General features: G+C 40.2%; 1 protein-coding gene and 1 pseudogene across 1 annotated transcript in view; one reads left to right on the forward strand and one right to left on the reverse strand.

Moving 5' to 3' along the window:
• Nucleotides 1–330: 330 nt before the first annotated feature.
• LOC105996843 (N-alpha-acetyltransferase 35, NatC auxiliary subunit) overlaps nt 331–20140 on the forward strand; it is an 82395-nt gene continuing 62585 nt past the window's right edge. The window contains exons 1-2 of the mRNA XM_013031076.1: nt 331–623; nt 1341–1466. Of these exons, the coding sequence (XP_012886530.1) occupies nt 1346–1466 (121 nt within the window). The 5' untranslated portion in view covers nt 331–623; nt 1341–1345. The remainder of the gene's footprint in view (nt 624–1340; nt 1467–20140) is intronic.
• LOC105996822 lies at nt 8075–11854 on the reverse strand (annotated as a pseudogene).

Genomic DNA, 20140 nt, shown 5'->3' on the forward strand with positions numbered 1-20140 from the left:
GAGGAAAAGGGGTCCCCAACTACTCGCCGGGCAACCAGCACCAAGTACCGTCCACAGCACCCCATCCCTCTCGGCCCAGCCCCACCCACTGCACGCGCGCGTGCGTACAACCAATGCTCGCGAGCCGTCCCTTCTCCCCTTCGTCTGAATACTTCCTGCTCTTCGGTCAATCCCCCTTCCACGACTTTACCATCGTTGGGCTGAAGGAGGGCTTGATTTCTTCTCGCGAGATTACGAGCAAGCGAGACCGGAAGCCACCCTTCTTTCCCACCCTCTGCCGCCCTGTAATGGGCGTGTCCAGGAAGGGGCGGAGCCCAGGGGCACTAGTTATCTCCCCGTTTCGCGTGTCGGTGCGCTCCGACCCCCCTCGTGTGGCGGGCCCTGGGGACGCCGAGTACCCCTGCGGCCCCTCACTACCCGCTTCGCTCCCAGTAGGATCCCGGTGCTCTGCGGTGCCCACGGAGCTCTGAGGCCCTGGTCAGGTCCAGTACTACGGGGTGACGACCCTGTGCCAGGCGGGCCGTCTGCCCTCCTTCCCGCGCGACTACAGCCTCGTCCTTTGGGGCCGGGGCTGGGCTATACTGACCCGAGCGAGGCCGACGCGGAGCGGGTCCCCGCCGCCGGTGAGTCCTCGACTTGGGCCAGGTGATTGGGACTCTTAGGGGGCTTTGCTCCTTCACCCAGCCCGGAGGCTGTGCCTGGGTCCCAGGCCCGGAGAGGTTGGCCCACGTAGCCTGGGGCAGGTGTAGGCGTTCCTTGACTTGTGTCAGTTGAGTGAATAACGCCTTGGTCGTTTTGGGTAGCATTGGGAGTTGGGGTCCCTGACATTGGAGTTTTTATTTGGGGGTGGTGGTCGTGATGGAGGTTGACCTCAGGGCTTGTGAGCTGTTCCTGAGCTCTTTTGCTCAGGGCTAGCGCTATACCACCTTGAGCCACAGCTCCACTTTAGGTTTTCTGCCGGATCTGGCTTTGAACCTCGATCCTCAGATCTCATTCTCCTGAGTAGCTGGGATACAGGAGTGAGCCATCAGCGCCCGGCTTGGAAGTTTTTTATTTTCGTTTTTTGTTGTTTTAGGACCAGTTGGTGGGTGGCTAACGATTGTTTTTTTTTTTCTTAACTATTTGGAAAGCAGACTGATCCCTGGCAAGTAGTGATCTATTAGTACGTGAGATGCAGTAGTGTTAATTAACGTGAAATTTAATTGCACTAATTAGGTATTTTATTTCTCAGTACTATCCTCTGACTTAGAAGAGTTGTGCTTAAAGAGATGAGTAAAGTATTTTAGTTTTGTAAATACTCCTGCCCTGAAAGCTATATCCTTTCTGACACCATTTTACAGGCACAATGGTTATGAAAGCTTCTGTCGATGATGATTCAGGTTGGGAGCTCAGTGTCCCTGAAAAAATGGAAAAAAGCAATACAAACTGGGTGGACATAACTCACGATTTTGAAGAAGCTTGTCGAGGTGAGTTTGGATTTTTGTTTTAGAAGTTTAGGATCTTGAAAAGGGAAAAGTAAAATTGTCCTTGTGGTTTCTAAACTTATCTAGACTTATTTAAAAAAAAAATCAACAGGTATAGTTTACTATTTGTTTCCCATACTTATTCTCTGCCCTCTAATTTTACTTTCAGGTGGAGTCAATACAGTATATATTTTATGTAGCATTAAAAATAGGTGTGTGGCAGTTCCCTTTTATATTCGTCTAAAAAGTAACAAGATAAAGATTACATCATAGTAAATTCTTACTGGCAATGCACATTACATTGACTAAAAATAGGGGCTGGGAAGGTGGCTCAGTGGTAGAGTGCTTGCCTTGCATGCTCAAGGCCCTGGGTTCGATTCCTCAGCACCACATAAGAAAAAAGCCGGAAGTGGCCCTGTGGCTCAAGTGGTAGAGTGCTAGCCTTGAGCTGAAGAGCTGAGGGACAGTGCCCATGCCCAGAGTTCAGGCCCCACGACCGGACCACCCAAAAAAAAAAACCCACAAAAAGCAAAAACAAACAAAAAAAAATTGACTAAAAATACTTTCATGTATTTGAAAGTACTTTTGAAAATGGTATTCTCTGCCTAAGGTTCTGCAGTGGTTCCTCTTGGAGGTAGAATAAAATCCAGGCTCTTTTCCCATAGTTTTGTAAGAACTGCTACACTACTATTCAGATGTCATTTTTGTACCATTTCACCTGTTTTATTCACAGGGACCTGCTTATTTCATACCAAGGAAGTTTTCTAGGGTCTTTGTCTCTTTTGTTTTCTCTGCTTTCAATTGTTCTATGCCTTAATTCTCTTGCTTAAATGTTACCTCCCCAATGAGAGCTTCAAAACAACTACTGCAAGCAGATTTCTATTCTCTCCTCTTCAGTTACATCCTTAATTGCATCATCATGTTTTATTGTGTTCAGAGTGGTTTGTCACTCTAATAGGAGCTGTAGGAGGGCAGAGATTATGTATGCAACCCTAGCACATAGCATAGTGCCTGGTTCAATAAGTGTTTGGGAATAGGTAGCCAGGGTGGCATATAGATAAAGTCCCAGTTACTCAGGAATCTAAGGCATGAGGACTACTTAGCCCAGAAGACCATCTTTGGCAACATGTTTATTTATTTTTTTTGTTGGTTGTGGGGCTTGAACTCTGGGCCTGGGCGCTGTCCCTCAGCTCATCAGCTCAAGGCGAGCGCTCTACCACTTGAGCTACAGCGCCACTTCCGGTTTTCTGGTGGTTTATTGGAGATAAGAGTCTCACGGTCTCTCCTGCCCGGGCTGGCTTTGAACCGTGATCCTCAGATCTCAGCCTCCTGAGTAGCTAGGATTACAGGCGTGAGCCACCAGCAACATGTTTAGAGTGTTTAGAACCTTTCTCTATTAACAGACCCACAAAACAGAAATAAGTGGTTGGAGAAATGAGCATGTTCGTAGTTAGTAGTAAAGAGGATTAGGGAGAGATAAGAAAACAGATAAGAGGAACAAATGAAGTGAGAGCTTGAACTTCCAAGAGAAGATGGGATGAAGCTCCCGATAGTGAAATTAACTTTGGGGAAAGCATAGGTACACCCCAGGATAGGAAGAATTGATGTTAGGTTGATGAAGAAAGCAGGCTTAATTCTGAATAGTGGGAGAAGAATGCTGCATACCTGATGGCTTCTCTTCCCAAGGTTGGATTTTTGGTAATAATACAGTGGCTGTGCTTGAAAATGCTGTGAAGGAGAGGAGTAAAAATTTGCACCAGCTTACAGTGGCTAATAGGGAGCCAGCTGAGTATAAGCAAAATGATAATTTTGTGCTTAACTTTTCCTGTTTGAATTATCTGTTCAGTTAAAGTATGCCTCAGTAAGAGAGTAGGAGCAACATTTTCCATTTTCCTGGAAGTTGCCCACAAATGTCTAAGGGAAAGAAAAATTACAGTCTAGTTTGTGCTCATAAATTTTTTTTTTTTTTTTGCTATTGGTCGTGGGGTTTGAACTCTGGGCCTGGGCACTGTTGCTCAGCTCTTCAGCTCAAGGCTAGTGCTCTACAACTTGAGGCACAGTGCTGGTTTTCTGGTGGTTTATTGGAGATAAGAGTGTCAGGAATTTTCCTGCCCAGGCTGGCTTTGAACCGAAATTTTCAGATCTCAGCCTCCTGAGTAGCTAGGATTACAGACTTGAGCTACCAGTGCCCAACTGTGCTCATAAATCTTAAAACAATTAGGTGCTTGAAGCCTGTCATCTTGCACTGACTTTTAAGTACTCTCTATCAGGGTACTGTCATTATGAATCTAAATAGAGAAAAAAAAATGACTTGGGCCTTATAGGAGAGGCTATGTTTTTATAAATGAAGATGTGGAGATTATTCTAGATTGAGATAAATTATTTGAGCCAGAGTGAAATGAGTGAATGGTTTTCAGTGGATAGTCTTTAGTGTCACTGCCATTTTTGTTTGTTTTATTCTTAGTTTAAGCTTGTTTTATGAACAGTGGGAAGTTTGAATTTCAGTTTGAATGTATATTCCCCTTGATGGTTAGGACAATGAGTAGAATAGGGTGTTTTCTTAGTAATAGTGAAAACAAACAAAAACATCTTTTTTGCCAGGTAAGGGCAGTCAGATATGCCTCATGTTAGCTCAGTCACCTTAGGTAGTTTAATCTAAGTCTTAGTTTTTTCCTCATTTGAAAAGAACTTCCACTTTATAGTTTAAGTGTGTGTGTGGGGGGAGGGGGTGCATAGATGAAATGCTGTGTGTAGTGTTTGGTTTGAGGTAGGCCCTCTTTTTACTTGTACTTTTGTGTACTTTTTTTTGTTGAAAGTCTATGTAGAAGGTCAATATAATACATGTTATATACTGGTAGATTGAGATGGAGGGAGTGGATAAGCTTTTGTACTCAGTCTAGGTGGAGTTAAAGCCTTGCACTAGGATAGTGATTTCCCCTCTGTGACAGTAGAGAGGATTGAGCATACTAGTATTTAACCTCCTAGTCCTAAATATTATTGGTAGAATTCAAAACAGCTCATTCATAAGCATAAGGTTATAACTTCCTGTTCTGTTTTGGAAATTTATTAAAAAGTTTGCACTTTCCACCTTGTTTTCATTTAAAGATCTTTCTCTTCCTAATCATTACGGAAATTGGACAGTATAATGGCAGCTGTGTTGGTTTTCCATCCTGTGTATTTGTAATCCTTGGAAGTTTGTGTTCACCCATACTTGTTCAAATTGTAGTTTGAAGACTAAAGATCTGTAGAATTTAGTCTCAACTAACTATAATTTTAGTCTTATTGGTTTCTCTGTGTGTGTGTGTGTGTGTGTGTGTGTGTATGTGCATGCATGTGTGCATGTGCCTGTCTACTGTTTGGCAGGTTGTAAGGAACACTGAAGAAAGTAGTTTAGAATGATGGTGGAAAGAAATGCTTTACATGGCTTCCTATTATATGATATATTAGCTGTTTGTGGAAGAACCTATAAGAGGTAAGTGGATTGAGAGGGTATGATATGTCCTTTTGTTGCCAACATCATATCCTATTCTTTATTAAATGAACTCTCTCACTGTCTTTAAATGGCAGGAATGTAAGAATTTACTTCTTTTCTTTACATACAAATTTAGAATTAAAAATAGTGATTGCTCTTCAGCCTGTTCCAATGTTGAAATAATCAGCTTTATTGTCTTGATTATTGTAGGTTAGATTTCTGCTTTAGTGATTTCTAATAAGTAAATGTTAAGCTATACTCTCAGCACTTAGGAGTCAGAGGCAAGGGGATTTTGAGAGTATATAGTTAGAGCCTATCACACACACACACACACACACACACACACACACTTACGCATGCAGATGCACACACATACAAACTAAATTTAAAATAGATTTTCTTACATCCACTTTGTTAATTGTCATAGTAGTTTTTCTTGTTAATATTGTGTTGCATTTGGCAATACAGTGGTGACTTTGTTTTCTTCTTAGTACTGTAAAATAATTACATACTGAAGAAAGTTGTTTTCCTTGTGTATTTTTACTCATTCTTTTCATGATTTGCCAATATTCTCTGAAGTACAAAACTCGTAATTTCTGTCCTTCCTTCCTTCTTTCCTTCTTCTTTCTCTCTCTTTCCCTCTCTCTCTTGTTATTGTTGTTGTTGTTAGTAGGCAGGTGCTACACATTCCTCCTTGTTCCATTCCTACTTGTTTTGAGGCTCATAATTTTATTTTCCAAATTATTTTGAATATATGGTAGTGTCATTATTTTGCCTGATAATATATGGTTATTTTAAGTAATTGTAGATTTTCCTTCTCTAGGAAACTATCTAGTTTAACCATTTCATTTTGTTACCTGTTGAGTTTGTGATCCTAGTATTAGACTTTCTATGCTTCTATGTTTTCTGATTTCCTCACAATTTAGGGACTTCATTTAAACATAAATAGTCCTCCAACATACTCGATTTTTTTTTCCACCTACCAATTTTTTCTTTTACTCTATGGACAGCTAGCATCTTCTAGTGTTATGACATCTGTAGCTATCTGGAGCCCAGAAGTAAACCATTGTCTGCTAACTTTTCATTCTCTGTTATGCTCTCGTCTAGGAGAATATGAGCCCATCTTCTCATTTCATTTTCTTCTCCTTTCTCACTTCATAGTCTTTATTTCAGATTCTGTTGTTTAAAGATCCTCCTCATCTAGTTTCTTTGGCACTTGTCTAGTACTTTAGACTTCTGCTGCTTTATTACCCACTTCTAAAGTATATGATGCTTAAGCCTATTCTTTTTCTCTCACCCAGGCATTTACAGGTGTTTAGTGTGTATTTGTTTGAAATATACATGAATGCTTAGGTTATATTTCTTCAAACCAGAGAACATTTGTCTCTGAGTCTAATGAAGTTTGAGAACCACTGTATCATAGTAAATGTTGTTTTTTTTGGGGGGGGGAGGGATTTCCTAGAATTAGTGTAATTATAGACATAAGCATAAGCACTGAAAGTATGATGATACTTGATTATAATGTTACTATCCGGATGGTCTGACCTATGCTTTTGTAATCTTTTTTTTTTTTAGTTTTATTTATTGGTCGGCCATGGGGCTTGAACTCTGGGCTTGGGCGCTGTCCCTCAGCTCTTCAGCTCAAGGCTAGCGCTCTACCACTTGAGCCATAGCACCACTTCCGGCTTTTTTCTTTTTGCTTATATGGTGCTGGGGAATCGAACCCAGGGCTTCAGTCATGCAAGGCAAGCGCTCTACCACTGAGCCACCTTCCCAGCCCTTTTGTAATCTTTTTTAAAAAATTGTCATTGCACTGATTACATAGCATTTAGAAACTACAGTAGTAGTGCAAATTCATGTCTTTAGACTTTTGTAGATTTTTTTTTCTTCCCCTCCTCAGTCCGTGGATCCAGTTTTAGAATTATTGTTCTAGAAATTTGTTCTAAAATAAAGTTCTAAAAGGTAAAAGGATGAACTGAAATTGTTCCATCAATGCCAAGTGCTGGTGACATACCTGTAATCATTACATACTTAGGAGGCTAAGATCTTATGATCATGATTTGAAGCCAGCCTGAGCAGGAGAGTTTGTAAGACTCCCATCTCCAATTATCCATCAAAAAGTTGACTTGTTAGTCTCTAGGTAGATGCCTAAGAGTAGTGTGGCTGGATCATAAGGGGGTTCTGTTTAGGTTTTTGAGGAGTCTCCAAATAGCTCCTTTGCCCATTTATTGATTGCATTATTCATTTATGGATGTGGGTTGTTAACTATATTGTATATTTTGGATAGTAGTCCCTTGTTTGATTATAGCAGGTAAAGATCATCTCCTACTCTGTTGAATTGTTTTTTGTATTAGTAACTCTGTCCTTTGCTATTCAGAAAGATTTTAGTTTGATGTAATCCCATTTGTAATGTCTCCTATTTGCTGTGCTCCTGGTGCCCTCTTCAAAAAGTTTCTGCATATACCTATCAGTTTTAGTGTTTTCCTACTCCCTCTTGCAGTAATTTGAAAGATCAGTTCTGATGTTGAGGTCTTTGATCCATTTTGACTTGATATTGGTGCAGAATGACAATGCAGAGTGACAAACAGGGATCTAATTTTAATTGTCTACATCTGGATGTTCAGTTTACCCAATACCAATAATTGAACAATTTTTTGTTTTTGTTTTTTCCTTCAATGTATATTTTTGACTCCTTTGTCAAATACCAGATGACTGTAAGTATATGAATTTATCTCTGGGTCTTCTAGTCTATACCACTGGTCTTTGGAAATGTTTTTATATCAGTACCAAGCTGTTGCGTATAGCTCTATAGTAAAGTTTGAGGTCTGGAATTGTAATAGCTACAGCATTGCTTCTTTTGTTGTTCCATATGAATTATTTTGTATGTTTTGCTATATAAAAAAAGGTCTCATATCAAAATAGGAAGAAGAGAGGTGATTTTCCCTTTAGTGTACAGAAATGGAGAGAAGATAAGCCTGAAAAGGAGGAATAGGTGGGAAATGTCATTAAGGCAACAAAATGTTCTCTTTAAAAAGCTGCAGGAATCTCCACAGCTTCACAGGAAGGCAGAGGTTCTTGGCTTTGTGGGATTCTCTCTATTCAAGTGTCCAAAAGGGGGTAAATGGCAGCTCTCCACTGTTCATTCCAGGTCACCTTCTTCCTTATGTAGATAAGAACTCTGCAGCTCATTTGCTTGTGTGGGTTAAAAGGCTCATTTCCAGCAGCAGCTGTGCTCCAGATTCTTCCATCCCTGGCACCACTGACTGCACTAGGTTGTGAGTCCCTCTGGTGGAAAAGGTTCCTCGGGGTAGAGATGCATCTCCAGGGCAGTCATCCACTGGGAGAAGCCCAATTAGATCAAAGATTTTGCCCAAATGGTCAGTTTCAGAGTTTCCACAGAATAGAAGCTTTCCACAAAACATCTCTGCAAAGATACAGCCAACACACCAAATATCCACAGGTATTGTGTAAGTAGACTGATGAAGAATTTCAGTAGTGTGGTACCAAGTATAACAATCACAGGATTAAGGGCCATCTGATAGCTCTAGATTCTGGCCAGGACAAAGTCAATTTGACTGTTCCACCAGAGGTCATGAGAATTTTCTCTGGTTTAAGGTCTTGGTAGATGATGCAATTGGCATAAAGGAAATCTCGATCTCTTAGAAACTGGCACATTAGTCTTTGGTCTTCACTGGTAAGCCTGGTGGGGGGTGCCTTTTCCAGATATGTCCTTAGGTCTTGGTCTCTATGTTCAAACATTTAGGGGTCAGTTCAGGAAGTGGCACAGAGGTCCATAAGCCAGACAACATTTGGAGTGCTCAAAAACCTCCAGCAGCCTCGGTAAGGCCACCTCACAAACAGCTGATAGGAAGGCCCCCTCCAGATCCTCCTCCATTGAAGATGCTCACAGTCTTGAGGGCCACAAAGTTGCCACAGTGAGTAGTACAGGCCTTGTACACTATCCCATAGGCACTGACACCAATTTCAACCACAGGCCAGTATGAAGAGGTGGCCAATCTTGGATCAGGAGCTACTTGCTTGCCAGGCTGGGCCTGTTATTAGAGCCCTGGAACTGGTTCCTGGGGCACCAAACACCCCAGCAGGGTCCAGGACAGCTTGATGCCACCAACCAGACCATAGACACAGGCGGCAAACTAGAGAAGACCCCTCACCCCTACCCTTATTATATGGCCAGTTACAGGACGGACACCAGGCGTTCAGGACATGTGGTCTTTACACATATACAGAGGGGCTTTGTATGAATTTTGCATCGTTTTCTCTATCTCAGTGAAGAATGCCATTGAGATTTTGATGGGAATTGTGTTGAATTTGTAAACCACTTTCAGTTCTGTTAATGCAAAACTTTTTATACAAAATGTAAATGAAGCCAGGCTCCGGTGGCTCATGGCTGTAATCCTAGCTACTCAGGAGGCTGAGATCTGAGGATCGCAGTTCAAAGCCAGCCTGGGCAGGAAACTCGAGACTCTTATCTCCAATAAACCAATAGAAAACCGGAAGTGGCCCTGTGGCTCAAGCTGTAGAGCGCCTGCCTTGAGTTGAAAAGTGCAGGGACAGCGCCCAAGCCCGGAGTTCAAGCCCCATGACTGACAAAAAAAAAGTAAATCACACCTCAGACTCTTTACCTGTTATTTAAATTTTCATTAGACATTTAGGTATATTAGAGTTTTTTTTTTTATTGTTTTCATCCCCATGGAGAGGCTTCTTCCAAATCTTTTTAACTCTAGTTAGACATCTTTTTTTTTTTTTTGGCCAGGCTTGGGCTTAAACTCAGAGCTTGGGAGCTGTCCCTGATTTTTTTTGCTCAAGGCTAGCACTCTACCATTTGAGCCACAGCTCCACTTCCAACATTTTCTGTCCAGGCTGGCTTTGAACCACTATCCTCCTGAGTAGCTAGAGTTACAGGTGAGAGCCACAAGTAGGATATCATGCTTTTTGTATCAGGTGTACAATTTCATTATGAGATCTTGGGTTCATCATCAGCCTATGGTATCTTTTCACTCTTGTGGGTCATTTTTATTATTTCCTTGGGTAAAATGCATGTATGAGCAATTTTTTGAGGCCCATAATGTTTGAAAATTTCTTTATACCACACTTGATTAATAGTGTCTCAGGTTATCTGTGATAATTTTAAAGCACTGTCTGTTCTGTTCTTCATCATTTAGTACTTAGTTGCCTTTCAACAAATAGGCAATTCAGTTTTCTTCTAAATTTTTACACCATTTCTGGCTTTAGGGTTTAATTTTCTTGGGTCTTCCAATAAGCTAATTTGACTTTCTGAGTTTCCCAGTTTTGTTACTAGTATCTCTGTTCCTGTTTTTCCTCTTCTATTGGTTATTCCTCTTCTTAAAAAAATACTTGTTTTAATGAAACGTTAAGGGAGATTAAGGTAGTTGCACACATTCAGCTGGCCACGGTTATCTTGGAGTAAATGTTGATTTTCTTCTTAAATACAATTTTTGCAGTGATAATAGATTTCAGGTATAATAGATTAAATAGGATCTTCATAAGGATCCTTGCTAGAACTTAGTTATCACTTGTACATGTTGAAATCCATTCAGTGATCTGTCATACCAGTTTTGCAGATTATCTTGTACTTTATGATATGGCAAAATTCATTTTCATTGTTGTCTATTTACAACTTTTTCTCTCCATGATTTGATTATATTTCTTTTTTTTTTTTTTTTTTTTGTCATGGGGCTTGAACTCTGGGCCTGGGTTCTGTCCCTCAAGCTCTTCAGCTCAAGGCTAGCACTCTACACTTGAGCCACAGCACCACTTCTGGTTTTCTGAGTGGTTTATTGGAGATAAAAGTCTCATGGTCTTTCCTGCCTGGGCTGGCCTTGAACTTCTATCCTCAGATCTCAGCTTCCTGAGTAGCTAGGATTACAGGCATGAGCCACTGGCACCCGGCTTGATTATACTTCTTACGGAAAATGATCTATGCCCTAAGTGCTTAGCACCACTACATACCCAAACACCATTTAAAAGTTATAATTCATTGTTTTTTGTTTTGCCTGGTCTTAAACTCAGGGCCTGAGCACTCTCCCTGAGCTGTTATTTGCTCAAGGTTAGCACTCTACCACTTAAGCCATAGTGCCACTCGTGGCTTTTTCTGTGTATGTGGTACTGAGGAATTGAATCCTGGGCTTCATGCATGTTAGGCAAACACTCTACCACTAAGCCACATTCCCAGCCCCTCATTGTTTATATTTAAGGCAAAGAAAAAGATGTTCTTAGTAAGATGCCACAACAGTCTATAATACACAGCTTCTCTTTGCTTTGCTTTGCTTCACTTTTCTTTTAAGTCTAAGACTGGGACTCAAACTTGGTACCCAACACTTTCACTCATTGGCTAGTGCTCTACCAACTGAGCCATGCTCCAACCCCACGTAGAATTCTTTACAGTTTTTCTAACAACAGATCTACTCATGCCTTATGGAAGAATAAGAATGAAATGAAAAGGTAATTTATAACCGTGATTTGCAAAATTTGAGTTATTACAAGTATTTTTTGTCAAGCTTTCCATATCTAATTTTCCCTTTGCTTTGGTGGTTTTAACTCTATAGTTAAAATCTGGTTAAGACTTTAACTTAAGAGTAAGGATTTTTGTTGTTGTTTTAAGTCATTGTATTAATTCAGTATTTTCGTGTAGCCTAAGACCCAAAACTATTTCATGTGGCGTTTGAAGTAGAAACTATTTTCAAAGAAATGCTAAGACAGTAGATGATAATAAAGTCTATCTTTTTATTTTTTTTGATCGGTCTTGGGCCCTGAACTCTGGGCCTGGGCATTGTCCCTCAGCTCTTCAGCTCAAGGCTAGCACTCTACCACTTGAACCACAACACAACTTCTGGCTTTTTCTGCTTATTACCACAGTAGAGTTTTCCAGAAGCTCCATGATGTGTGATGATGCCTTTGCTCTGTTGGCCAAATAACTATTTCCCTGTTGGATAATTCCAGTTTTCTCACTTTTCTAGAGCTATACAAGATCCTGATTCTAGTTAATGATCATGCAGCACTTTGCTTTTGAGAGTAAATTTTAAAGTTTACTGTCTATAAGTTTCCAGGTGAGGTCTGAATTCTCAAATCTAAGAAATCGTGAGTCATCTAGTTCCACCCTTTATTTTATAGGTGAGGAAATCAAGGCATATACTGATTTGCTTCTAAGCTTGTAGTGTGTTTGATGCTTGTGATTCTCTTTGGTACCCAAATCTACCCTAAGTATATAATAGATTATAGGACTCAAGAATCAGAATGCCATTATACTCTTTAAAATTATAGAAGTGTGTGTGTGTGTGTGTGTGTGTGTGTGTGTGTATTACAACTTGAAAAGAAAATTTAAATGTATCAATACTTTTTTTTGTGTGTGGTCATAGGGCTTGAAATAGGGACCTGGCACTGTCCCTGAGTTTTATGCTCAAGGGTAGCACTCCTCCATTTTGAGCCGCAGCACCACTGTGAATTTTATTTTTTTAGGTGGGTACTCGGAGATAATGGTCTCATGGACTTTCCTGCCCAGGCTGGCTTCAAACTACAATCTTCAAATCAGCCTCCTGAGCAGCTAGGTCTACAGGCAGCACATATCAATACATCTTGAAACAATGTTGTAAACCATTGAAGTTTAACATGAAAACTGTTTAAATGGAAAAAAAAATCAGTGTCTTCTTAAGACAAATAGAAAGTGAATTTGTTTTTCCTTTTTCCTTTTTTTTTTTGCACATATCTTTAATGTGTGGCAGAATAGAGAGTAAATGAATCGTCCTTTCTGCTTCTCTAATTCAGTCTGCTGTCACTTGTGGTTTAAGTATGTGAAGTAACGGGGCTGGAAAGGTGGCTCAGTGGTAGAGCACTTGCCTTGCATGCCTGAGGCCCTGGGTTCCATTCCTTAGCACCACATAAGCAAAAAGAAAAAAGGCCGGAAGTGGCGCTGTGGCTCAAGTGGTAGAGCTCTAGCCTTGAGCTGAAGAGCTGAGAGACAGCGCCCAGGCCCAGAGTTCAGGCCCCACGACTGGACCCCCAAAAAAAGAAAATAAAAAGTATGTGAAGTAAATCTGACCTATAGTTGAAAAAACTTAGAGATCTCTTCAGAAAACTGTGGATATTCTTTGGTACTTTATCAAAAACTTTTCAGGTAATAGTTTCTGTGTTCTTTGTTTCCTTTTTTTTTTCTTATTTTTTTTTCAGACAGGGTCTTGCTATATATAGCTCAGATTGGCCTTAGCCTTGAACTTTCACAGCTTCCTTAAACACTGTACCTTTTCTGTCTTATCTTCCCTAGTGCTAGGGTTACAGGAATATAACAACAGATGTGGCTTCAAATGCAAGTTTCTTAGAGCTAAGTGTAAAATCTAAAATTCTATCAATGAACTTTGCATCCTGATACATTCAACTCTGGGTCTTTTTTTTTTTGTGTGTGTGTGAAAATACCGTACAGAGGAGTTACAATTATATGGACAAGATAATGAGTACATTTCTTTCTTTCTTTTTTGGGTCCAGTTGTGGGGTCTGAACTCTGGGCCTGGGCGCTGTCCCTCAGCTCTTCAGCTCAAGGCTAGTGCTCTACCACTTGAGCCACAGCGCCACTTCCGGCTTTTTTCTTTTTTTTGCTTATGTGGTGCTGAGGAATTGAACCCAGGGCCTCATGCATGCAAGGCAAGTGCTCTACCACTAAGCCACCTTCCCAGCCCCATGAGTACATTCCTTATCAAGCATTGTTGCCTCCTCCTTTGTTTGTCTTGAATTTTTAATCTTTCTTTTTTCGAAGTCTGATGTTGTAACAAACATGACTATTTGGAAAATAGGGTGCAGAGTTATAGCATTCTTCCTTGTGTTAATACATTTCATTGTACATATTAAACACATTTGTTAATATCACTGACACCATAAAATATTCAAAAGTATTGGGAAACTGTCAAAGTGGCAGTTACCAAGTTTTCCAAAATTTAAATTTACACTTAAAAGCTCAGATTTTATCATTGGCAACAGACTTGTTACTTTTAGGCAACAGATTCATTGATTTTGTAAAAAAAAGTCATATACCCTGTAATCCTATCTACTGAGGAGGCTGAGATTTGAGGATCACAGTTTGAAGCCATCCCAGACAGGAGAATGAGACTCTTATCTCCAATTAACCACCAGAAAACCAGAAGCGGAGCTGTAGATCAAAGTGGTAGAGCACTAGCTGTCACCATAAAGGCTCAAAGACAGTGCATAGGCTGAGTTCAAGCCCTATGATGCACCAAAAAAAACCAAAAAACAAAAAAAAATCCACCAAAAAAATGTATTCTCAAGTCTGAATAACTTTTTTTTTGGCGGGGGGGAGTCAGTTATGGGGCTTGCACTCTAGGCCTGGGCACTGTCCCTGAGCTCTTCAGCTCAAGGCTAGCATTCTACCACTGGTTTTCTGGTAGTTAATTGGAGATAAGAGTCTCATGGACTTACATGCCTGGGCTGGCTTTGAACCATGATCCTCAGATCTCAGCTTTCTGAGTAGATAGGACTATGGGGTGAGCCACCAGCATCCAGCTATAACTGTTTTTTTCAGGTAAAAATAATGTTCTATGAATTACAAATTTGTGCAATCTGATCTTATCACACATTAGCATCTGTATAATGATAAAATGTTCCATTAAAATAGAATAATCCGGGCCTAGGTGTTTGTTGTCCCTCTGTTCTTCAGCTTAAGCCTAGCATTCTAACACTTGAGCCACAGCACAACTTCTGGCTTTTTCTGCTTATATGGTGCTGAGGTGCTTCATGTATGCGAAGCAAGCGCTCTATCACTGAGCCACCTTCCCAGCCCCAAATCTATCATTTTTTTTTCTTTTTTTTTTATTGTAAAGATACTATACAGAGGGTTACAGTTACATGAGTGAGGTAATGAGTACACTTCCTCTTGAACATTGTTAGCCCCTCCATTGTTTTCTCCCTACCATCCCCTCCCTCCCTCCCTTCCCCAAAGTTCTTTTTTTTTTTTTTTTTGATTGTGATTAAGTGATTACATAATTTCTAAGTCACAAGTTCATTCTAACTTTCCTGGAGCAAATTGTCTATCACAGTCTGTAATATATAACAGTGTTCACATGTTATACACCATACATGTGATCAGCAGCATGGGGATATTTAGTAGTGGTTCAACCAGATGAGCAGGAGTTCTTTATTTCTTAAGTCCTGTTAGTTTTGTCGTATCACCTAACATTTTGGATTTATCATCCACTTATCAGGGAGACCATGTACCGTTTGTCTCTTCGCTCTTGGCTTACCTCGCTCAACATGATTCCTTCTAGCTCCATCCATTTCCCTGCAAATGCCATTATTTTGTCATTTCTAATGGCTGCATAATATTCCATTGTGTATAGATACCACAATTTTTGGATCCATTCATCTGTGGTGGGGCATCTAGGTTGTTTCCATATCCTAGCTATTGTGAACAGTGCTGCAATAAACATGGAGGTGCACGTGTCCTTGTATATTGGTTCCTGTTGTTCAGGGTAGATGCCTAGAAGTGGTGTGACTGGGTCGTAAGGGAGGTCAATCTTTAGCTTTCTAAGGACCCTCCAGACTGCTTTCCAAAGTGGTTGTATAAGTGTACATTCCCACCAGCAGTGTAATAGGGTTCCTCTTTCTCCACATCCCCTCCAGCATTTGTCGTTGGCTGATTTGTGGATGTGGGACATTCTGACTGGGGTAAGGTGGTATCTCAGGGTTGTCTTTATTTGCATTTCCTTCACCACCAGGGATGATGAACATTTCCTCATGTGTTTCTTTGCCATTTTTATTTCTTCACCAAATCTATCATTCTTGATAAAAAATAATAATAATGTTCTATGGTAATTGTGCAAATGTGTTTTTTTCCCTTGGGTCTATTCTGCTTCCATCAAGTAGGATGTTCAATAGATATGTTTTCGAAGGTTGGAGTTTAAATAATATTAATGAGAGGTAATGTATATGAGGGTAAAGCAAGTTAGGGACTTCCTTCTTAATTGGAGCAAGAATTAGCCCAGTTCCCGTGAGTCAAGCCTGTAGTCTTTGTTACTCAGGAAGCTGAGTAGCAAATGAGGATAATGGTTCAAATGTAGCCTGGGCAGAAATATTAACAAGATTCCTCCCTCCAATTGCATAGGAAAAAGGCAGACTTGAGGTGTGATGAGAGTGGTAGAATGCCAGCCATGAGCACAAAAACTGAGAGAGAGTAAGAGGCCCTGAGTTCAAGTGGTAGGACCAGCCCCAAGAAGGAAAAAAATTCCAGGATCTGGAAGTAAGTAACTTCCTCACATTTTACGTTATAGATACTCACTTGCTACAGGTAGGTTCCAACCCTTCTGAGATCCTGAGATTGATAATTTCTATTGCTCCTTATTGTTCAAGTTTAAAATTTTTATATTGTTTTTGGTGTTATTGGGGTTATTTGGTGTTATTGGGGTATTGTTATTTTGGTGTCATTTTGCTTGTTAGCCAGGTGCTACCACTTGAGCTACTCCCCTCTCCCTCCCAGTGTTTTCAGCTTTAATTTTTTTTCAAGTTGAATTTTGACTTATTGCCTGGGACTAGCCTCAAACCACAACCTACCTACCTGTGTGTCCTTGTAGTTTGGGCCCTGTGTGTATACCACTTAAGCCTGACTTGTTAGTTCAGATGGTATCTTGCAGATGATGATCCTCCTCCTCTCCAAGTAGCTGGGATTACAGGCATGAACTACTACATCTGGCCCATCTTAGTTATTTTTAAGTGTTCAGTTCAATGGTATTTAATTTCATAATATTGTGCTGCCATCACCACCACCTGTCTCCATAAATAGCTTTTCATCTTTTAAAAGTGAAACTCTGTACCCATTTAATAGTATCTCCTTACTTTTCCTCTCCTCGCATGGGCAAATACCATTCTACAGTGTATCTCAATTATTTTGTTCAATGGCCTCATTTAGGAGGAATTACATAGTATGTGTCTTTTTGTGGTTGACTCTTTGGGCAGTATTAGGGATTAGAGTAGGCCTTGAGCTTCCTTAGTCAGGCACTCTACTACTTAAGACATGCTCACATTGGTTATTTTCAGGGTAAGGTCTTGCTTTATGACAAGGTGAGTCTGAGCTTAGATTCTGACCATCAACCATTGCAGTCTCTTGAACTCTTACGCCTGGTCTAACTTTGAACTTCAGTATCCGCCCTCCTTCATTTCTGCCTCTCAAGTAGCTAGGATTACATGTTTGAGATCCACTTTACTCAGAATGACTGGCTTTTAAAAATTACTAAGATGTTAAGTAATTCATCCAGTTCATAACAAATATTAAAATCTCATTCCTTTTTTTGGTGTTTTTAAAATTGTGATTAAGTGATTATATAAATTTCACAAATTTCATACTATTGTGAGATAGTGATAAAAAAAGTCACAAACACATTCTAACCTTCATGAGGCAAATTGTCATTATTGTGTTCTATAAAGATTGTGAATTCTGTGAGCTTTGACAATATAGCTATTTCTTCCACATCAGGTGATACGTACATTTCTTTCCTTTTGCTTAGTGTCAGCTGTTCCCTCTGACCCTCTCATTCCCTCCCTCTCATCGCTGCCCTTGATTTACCTCGTTTGTTTTGATCAGTGTCTAGTGCAGCTGATGGGTCCTGCTTATTGTATGTTTTCCCGTTTCCCTCTGTTTCTGTGTCCTCCTCCTAGTTTCCCTCAGAAGTGCACACATATATCATATATGTGGTCAGCAGCATGGGGTCATTTAGTAATGATACAAGATGAGTGGAGGTCCTTTGTTTCTGGAGTCTTGTTTACTTTGTTGTATCGTTTTGGAATTAACATGCACTTACCAGAGAGACCAGGTCCCTTTGTCTCTTTGTTCTTGGTTTACCGCACTCAAATGATTTTTTTTCTAGTTCCATCCATTTCCCTGTGAGTGCTGGTAAATATTTTTTCCAATTAGTTGGCTGTCTTTCTAGTTTGGTTGTTATGTCTTAGCTGTGCTGAAACTTTTTATTTTAAGGTAGTCCCATTTGTTGAGTGTCTCTCCGAATTTGTTGTGACCCTGGGACTCTGTTCAGGAAGTTCCTATCTGTGCCTATGAGTTCTAGTGTCTCTCCTACTCTGTCCTGCAGTAGTTTCAGTGTTTCAGGTTTGATGTTAAGGTCTTTAATCCATCTTGAGTTAATGTTAGTTGCATAGTGACAGGCTGGAGTCCACTTTTAGTTTTCTGCATGTGGTCACCCAGTTTTCCCAGCACCAGTAGTTGAAGAGGCTGTGTTTCTTCCACTGTATGTCTTTGGCTCCTTTGTCAAATATTAGCTGACTGTAAGTGAGTGGTTTTATTTCTGGATTTTCTAATCTGTTCCATTGGTCTTTGGGTCTGTTTTTGTGCCAGTACCGTGCTGTCTTTGTTATTATGGCTCTGTAGTAGAGTTTGAAATCTAGCATCAAGATCCCTCCCATGTTGTCTTTTTTGCCTAGAATTGTTTTGGCTATTCTGTGTCTTTTGTAAAGTTCCATATGAATTTTTGGACTGTTTTCTCTATTTCAGTAATGAACATCATTGGGATTTTAATGGGAATTGCATTGAATTTGTATAACAATTTTGGCAGAATGTCCATTTTCACTATATTAAGTCTGCCTATCCAAGAACATGGAAAATCTTTCCATTTCCTGGTGTCCTCTATAATTTCTTTCTTTAAGTTTTTATAGTTTTCATTAAAGAGTTCCTTTATATCTTTGGTTAGGTTAATTCCTAAATACTTTTTTTTTAAGGTTATTGTGAATGGGGTTGTTTCCTTGATTTCCCTTTCTGCTTCTACATTTTTGGTGTACAGAAAGGCAACTGATTTTTGTGTGTTGATTTTGTATCCTGCTACTTTGCTGAAGTGGTTTATAAGTTCTAAGAGTTTGGGGGTGGAGTTTTTGGGATCATTGAGGTATAATATCATGTCTTCTGCAAAAAGGGATAGTTTAACTTCTTCCTTCCCTATACAGATCCCTTTAATGTCTTTTTCTTGCCTTATTGCTCTGGCTAAGAATTCCAGAACTATATTGAAGAGGAGTGGTGAGAGTGGGCATCCTTGCCTTGTTCCTGATTTTAGGAGAATTGGTTGTAGTTTTTCCCCATTAAGTATAATATTGGCTATTGGTCTGTTGTGTATGGCTTTTATTGTGATTTTTCTTTTTATTGTGAAAATACCGTACAGAGGGGTTACAATTACATGGGCAAGGTAATGAGTGCATTTCTTTTTTTTTTTGGTCCTGTCGTGGAGCCTGAACTCTGGGCCTGGGCGCTGTCCCTCAGCTCTTCAGCTCAAGGCTAACGCTCTACCACCTAAGCCACAGCGCCACTTGTGGCTTTTTCTGCATATGTGGTGCTGAGGAATCGAACCCAGGGCCTCAGGCATGCAAGGCAAGCGCTCTACCACTGAGCCACCTTCCCAGCCCAATGAGTGCATTTCTTATCAAGCATTGTTGCCTCCTCCTTTGTTTCCCCTTCCCATCCCTTCCCATCCCCCTCCACGCCAAAGTTGTAAAGTTCATTTTCCACATAACGTCTTGTACATCTTGTTTTAAGGAATGTGCCTTCTGTTCCTATTTTCTCCAGAGCTTTTAACATGAATGAATGTTGTATTTTATCAAAAGCCTTTTCCCAGTCAGTGGAGATAATCATGTGGTTCTTGACCTTGGATCTGTTGATTGCATTTATTGACTTATGTTAAACCATCCCTGCATCTCTGGGATGAAGCCTATTTGGTCATAATGTATGATTTTTTTTTTTGATATGTTTCTGGGTTCTGTTGGCTAGAATTTTATTGAGGAGCTTTGCATCTGTGTTCATCAAGGAGATTAGTCTGTAGTTCTCTTTTTTTGTTGGGTCTTTGCCTGGTTTGGGGATGAGTATGATATTGGCTTCATAGAATGTGTTTGGGATAGTTCCCTCTGTTTCTATTTCTTGGAAGAGTTTGAGGAGTATGGGAATTAGTTCCTCTTTAAAGGTCTTATAGAATTTCGTAGTGAATCCATCTGGTCCTGGGCTTTTCCTCGTTGGAAGACTTCTGATTGCTTCCTCTATCTCATTGTAAGGTATTGTCTTATTTAATTGATTTATTTCTTTTTTCTTTTTTTTTTTTTTTTGCCGGTTGTGGGGCCTGAACTCTGGGCCTGGGCACTGTCCCTCAGCTCTTCAGCTCAAGGCTAGCGCTCTACCACTTGA

Source organism: Dipodomys ordii, unplaced genomic scaffold (genome assembly GCF_000151885.1).
Source record: "Dipodomys ordii isolate 6190 unplaced genomic scaffold, Dord_2.0 Scaffold137, whole genome shotgun sequence".
NCBI lineage: Eukaryota > Metazoa > Chordata > Mammalia > Rodentia > Heteromyidae > Dipodomys > Dipodomys ordii.